This window comes from Pundamilia nyererei, unplaced genomic scaffold (genome assembly GCF_000239375.1).
Source record: "Pundamilia nyererei isolate P.nyererei 1_Seehausen unplaced genomic scaffold, PunNye1.0 scaffold00011, whole genome shotgun sequence".
NCBI lineage: Eukaryota > Metazoa > Chordata > Actinopteri > Cichliformes > Cichlidae > Pundamilia > Pundamilia nyererei.
This window is the reverse complement of record NW_005187412.1, coordinates 5,512,914-5,518,913: the sequence shown is the minus strand read 5'-3', so window position 1 is coordinate 5,518,913 and position 6,000 is coordinate 5,512,914. Positions and strand designations below refer to the sequence as shown.

Genomic DNA, 6,000 nt, shown 5'->3' with positions numbered 1-6,000 from the left:
ATGTAAAACCATTAAAATACAAAATTTTTCACCAGACCTGGCATGTGTGCAAAATTTCATGAGTTTTTGACCATGTTTAGGCCCTCAAAAAGGCCCTTGTTTTGCCTGAATAATAATAATAAGAAACGGAGCAGATACAATAGGGCCTTCGCACTCTCAGTGCTCGGGCCCTAATTATACCACAAGCTTACTGATGGCTATTTTAAAAGCATCTGGTCGAGGTGCAGTTTGCTAAAGGACATTCAACCAAATATTAGTGGGAGTGGATGTACAGTATATATCCTTGGTCTTATCAACACCTCACATCCACTCGACATCATTTGACCCATGACGCCTCTTTAAAGGCTCAGCAGTAGACTCTAATCTGACCTGCTGTACACTCATAATACAATGCACCTACACCTGGGCTTATAATAGCTCAAACAGCTCATCTTTACACAAAATATATCTGGCCTCTCAGCACTTCTAAAACCACTGATCCAGCCTTTACATCAAATCTAAAGGACCCAAATCCAAAATTCATGCGTGAGCAAACAAACACAATCGAAAACTTTATTTAAAAAAATAAAAACAAGCAACTTAAATATATACATTTATGGCTTATTTAAACAGACATATCAGCAGCACATATTGGGGAAAAAAAGGTTAGGACACAAATGGATATTTTTCAGTTTGTAGTTTATTTCATTACAGGCGGGGTAGTGAGGGAGAGGGATTAAATACATTCTCATTGTGGGGCAGGAAAGGACGGGAAGCAAACCAGGTAAACATGGACAAGACATACTTGAATTATTCCTTTAAATAAAGTCCAATTCTTAAATCTGCCAATAGTTTTAATAAATAACTGTCAGATGAAATCTTTTTTTTTATATATATATATGTCAATACTGATATCTTTTTAATATAGTAATTATCTCCTTATTGTTATATAGTTGTTTTCTACATGACTCTATTGGAATTCATCTTTTTTTTTAGACATCTGTATAAATAATTACACATAGAAGATGGTGCTATACACATCATGGTGGAAAATATTGGTGCTTTCTTTCAGCAGTGTTTAGTGCATGACCAGCTGCAAGCAAAGCTACTGAATGTAGGAAATTGTTGGCCCAACCTTAGTGTGTCTACTGGGACTGGCAGCATGATTTCAGTAGTGTCAGACTGTAAACTGGCTGGCTGGTCGGCTGTGAGTAACCACAGCAAATCTTATTCCAATTGGAGAGACTGTGCAGATCACTATGGTGACTCCAGGCTTGATGGTGGCGCTCCACCAAAGGTCACTCACTGTGAGAAAGCTGTCACTCTGCAGCATGTCTCACCACCATGACACATTTGCAAAAACAAAAAGCATATTGTTACCAGTGGCATGGCAGAATGTCAAATTTTTTTCTCCACTCAAGACAGAGGGGGGGGGGGGAGAAACCCTGAAATATTTAACTCCTTACATCTGGGAAAGTCGAAAAAGTTCTCCGTACTTTCCTTAAAAACTGAGATAAAAACCACTGACGTCAAACCAATCTGTTGCAAGAGCAATAAGGATAATAATACCAGCAAATATAGCAATAAAGTGATAACAACATTAAGTGTAATAATTCAAATCGTGACCCATCGGTTACACCCAGAGTGATATGGAAGATACTGTGCTGCACACAGCAGTTAGAGTCGGCAAATGCAATGTTCGAGTACACTTATTCATTCAGTCCAACCTCAAGCATGTTTGAGATGAACCGTATTAAAGGGAAGCAAACGCCTTGATGTCCAAAATGACAAAGCACCTTCAGAACAAGAGAAATCTATCCCGAGAGAGCTGTAGGATATATAATTTGGTCCTGTCTGATGACCTCGGCGACTATTGAGCCTCTCAAAAGTTTGAGTTTACATATGATGGTAATTTCTGGACACATTTAGAGCTTCTTTACTGTGGCTTAAGGACAAGACACGTTCTATACCAGCCATGCTACTCTGGAATGCATGCAGACTGACCTGTTTCTAAGAGCTCTCCAAGAAGAACTGTACAGTAATTATTATGAAACTAGGACAACTATTAGCAAGTTTGATATTCCTATAAACTCCGGTGTACAGAGGCTGTGTTTTGGAAAAGAAAGCCATGGCAGTGTTTTAAGGTCAGGATGACATCTTTTCTGGAGTTGCTGTGTAACAGTCTATGTGGGTAATCAACAGGATGGCTAGGGAAGGAGATAATGAACTTAGCTTGTTTTTAAATAAAGCAATATCCATATACATATACAAAATTACATCCCATAAATACATTTGGCAAGACGATGTATTAAATGTTTTTTTTTGGCAAGAGGGGTAAATTGAGCAATGATGTGCGCAAGTAATCAAATGTCAGTCTAAGGTGGTTTTAATGATGATTTCTCTTGAAGAATAAATAAATTACAAAAAAAATTATCATCATGCATTATAAAGAGTAACCAAAAGACTCAAAAACATCCATAGGCATCTGAAATAACTTTGTCACAATCACTAAATGTTTAAGACACATGGATTCTCACCAATGTAACACACTTACTCTTTCTCAAAGTCAATTCTTTGTAGACCTGAGGAACATTTCTTGAAATCTTATCACTTCTATTTATTAACAAAATGTCCATCTTCACATTTCTGATTTAAAGAAATCAAACAAAAATAAAAGCTGGACAAATTTCCGGAGCTGCTGAGTGTGCAGGAAGTCGTCCAGTACATCAACCCAGATGATGTGCCTATGCTAACCTCTTCTACAGTGTTAATTTTTGAATCCCTGCTCAGTTAAATATTCTCCCTTTGATTTGGTTACTTCAGGGAATTGATGTAATGTGGACGCATTCCCATGTGGGTGAGACAACATTTTCAAATGGCATTGTGAAGCTACAGTTATTTATATATTCACCCAAAAGCAGCACAGCCCCCTGGCATGCAGAGAGAGGTATCCTTTTTTTTTTCTTAGTCATTGCAATAGTGTGAAAATGCTATAAACAGAGTTCAAAGGGGTACACCTGAAGAATGGGAATATCGTGTGAGTTGGTCAGTCAAATTCTGTCACTGGATCTCAGATGAGTAACTGCATTCCATCGCATGCATGTACTGTGATATGTTTTAAAATCTGAAATTGACTGCACCTCTCAATCAGAGCAAAGGGCATTGGAGACTTCAGAGCGCACTCTACACCATAGACGATAGTGTGTTCTCTTCAGGGCAGTGGCAAGGGGGTGATGTTCGTAGGGAGTGTATGGCTGACGGGGCACCCTCGCTAGGAGAAAGGTCGTTGAGTTCCTCAGATGAAGAGAGAGGGAAGGAGGGTGACAAAGATATGCCCGAAGAGGGGTCAGCGGATCCAGCAAAAGTGCGCGGGGGCTTAGGAACTAGATTAGGCTCCACTGTTGCCCTGGCCAGAAGTTGTTTGTCATCCAACCGCTGCTCATCTCCAAGACACTCACCCTGCCCAAAGGAGCCCCGGCCTGATTCTGACTCCCCATCAGAAAGGTCCAGAGTTGGTGAGCTGCTGCCATCCAGTCTGAAAAGAGAGTCTAAGTATTGGGCAAACTCCAGCACTGCCTGGCTGGGGTTTCCATTGGATAGATGGGGTGGAGGTGTAGAAACCGCTGGTCTAGTCTCTGCACTTAACTGTTTCTCTGCCGTTTCCAGCTCCCAGTCTTCCTTTTCTCTATCCATTGGTCTAGTACCAATATGTGGACTTAGGGGAGCAACAGGTGTGCTCCCTGGGCTGTAGACACCAGGCATTTGTTGGTGATCTTCATCAGGAAGCATTTTCAAGTTGGCATTAGTCTCAGTTTTGTAAGACTTAGCCAAGACACTCTGGTTTAGAAGAGCTGGGGAATGGAGTCCACTGTAGCGAGGTGTGGCAGGGGACAGCCTCATAGGATAATCTGGGGTTGATCTGGATTCCAGTGGGGTAAAGAAGGGCCCAACCTCACCCAGATGCTCTGTTGTTGCTTGGCAGAGGACATCTGCAGATAGTAGCTCAGTGCGAGAGCTCAGAGATGGGTTCTCCTCTGGGATTGGGGCATCCAAAGGGAATGGGAGGCTACCCAGCATTGGTGAACCCCTTAATGCAGCAGAGGACCGTCGGGAATCCAGACTATACAGGGACTCTGCATCTGAGAGACTCTCCATGACAGCTAAGGGTGCTTTGCGGTCCCTCAGCTCCACTGCCAAACGTTCTCGTGCTCCACGCAGTACTACAGGCACTGGAGGAGGGGGGCACTCAGAGAAACCATCCAGAGATATTTCAGACTGGGCACACGAGCTAGAGGAGAGGAGAAGAGTGGGTTGGAACATAATGAAAGGGAAAAGAGAGGTGAGGGGATTCAAAACAGGCATGAAAACGAGTCAAAATAACTCACGGAAGGTTAAAGAAAAAGGATAGAAATGAAAAGTGTTAGTACTGAAACTACAGGTATCTAGAGTCTACAGAGCAGGTGAACATTGCAAAATACTACATAGATGGAGGAAAGATAAAAAAAAAACAAGAGGAAAGAGACTGGAAGGACAAGAGTGTATCCAAGTGCATGTGCTCTTGTATTGGCTTATAATACAGGAGAGGTAAAGTACAAGGTGGGATCAAAAGGTTCTGTGAGTCTGTCCACAAAAACAGAAAAAGAACCCCAACCTTTCACTTAAGAATCGTTTAATAAACCCTCAAGATCAACTTCCTGTGTACCTTTGGACTGCTGCTCACTCTTTTAAAGTCCCATCGTGACCGCTTGCGTGTACACTTGTGCAGATGGTAGAAAACATCATCCAGCCTTCATATTACATGTCTACTGCTGTTGAGAGCTGGTTCTCAGGGTAAAGCTCAAGCAGCACTCTTCAGTGGACGATTCCAGCCAGTAGCCAAGCATCCCTTCATGGGGTCGTTCACAGTGAATGCGCCTGCTACTAACAGACTGTCAAAGTTCTACTATAATGTCCCAAGGTAACAGAGGGAGACATTTAGTGCATATAACTTGAACTAGGCGTCCTCTTTCACGGCACAGCAGAGGGACACCACGAGAAAACAGGCATGTAGAAATGGTCTGAATGGTGTCCAAAGGTCCACATAGAGACCGCCTTAAAAAGGAAATTGGTTTAACTTAAATCTGGTACGGTTTTTCATTTCTGTGGACAGAGTCATAAAACTTTGTGATAGTACCTTCGTAATTTAACCATTTGTACCAGGAGTTCACACTGACTTTGGACAGGGGCTAAACCAGAGAGGGCGAGGTGGGAACTGAATACTACCATACGTTGCAACGGCTCTGTGTTCAGACAGCGTGCATGCGTGCATGAGAGAAGGGAATACATTATGCAAAATTAGTATTGGCATGCTTTGCTTACCGTAACAATGTTTTTTGTCTTTTTTTTTTTTTTTTAAACATACAGAACAAACAAAAATAATTTTGAGAAAATAAAGTAGTAGTTAGTAGCAGTTGTATTTTTTTTAGTACTGGTTATATAGCTACATTACAAGGCATCATTTCCCAGTGATTTCTCTTATACTTAGAGATTTGCTACTATTACATACTATGCAAGAGTGAAAGCTGAATATGAAGATGAAACTATTTTATATATCCTTTCAGGCTTAAACATGCCCACAGTGGTGCCTGATGTACTAACCGAACACTGCTGTTCCTCCGGTGGTGGGTTGTAGGCGTTGGCTGCTGAGAGGTTGTTGATGTATCGACGAACAAGGTCTCTGGGTTCAAGTCCACTTCTGTGGGGCTCACCATGATCTTGGCTGCTGACAGCAAAGCAGTTTTCCCTTTGTTGTAGTTCTCCAGCACCTGTCACAAGCACAGGAGTATAAACAGATGCATGACTTGACTGATAGAGGGACGACCAGGGAGGATCCGTTTCAAAATAAACAGGACAACTTCATAAAAATATATAACTGGAAAAAGTTAATCTGACTAATCATGTTTTATATGTGAAATGTTTCTAAACTGGCCTATGCTAGCAGACATCCAATGATTTTGTAGTTTTTAAAACCCTTTCTACTGT

General features: G+C 41.5%; 1 protein-coding gene across 2 annotated transcripts in view; it reads right to left on the bottom strand.

Moving 5' to 3' along the window:
* Positions 1-661: 661 nt before the first annotated feature.
* The window catches only part of dagla (diacylglycerol lipase, alpha), a 42,228-nt gene continuing 36,889 nt past the window's right edge, over positions 662-6,000 (bottom strand). Inside the window, exons 19-21 of one of the 2 annotated variants that reach the window (XM_005724300.1) lie at positions 5,617-5,783; positions 5,338-5,355; positions 662-4,267 (exon numbers count right to left, since the gene is read on the bottom strand). In XM_005724300.1, coding sequence (XP_005724357.1) covers positions 3,163-4,267; positions 5,338-5,355; positions 5,617-5,783 — 1,290 coding nt within the window. In that variant the 3' untranslated portion in view covers positions 662-3,162. The remainder of the gene's footprint in view (positions 4,268-5,337; positions 5,356-5,616; positions 5,784-6,000) is intronic. The other variant, XM_005724301.1, reaches the window with a different exon arrangement.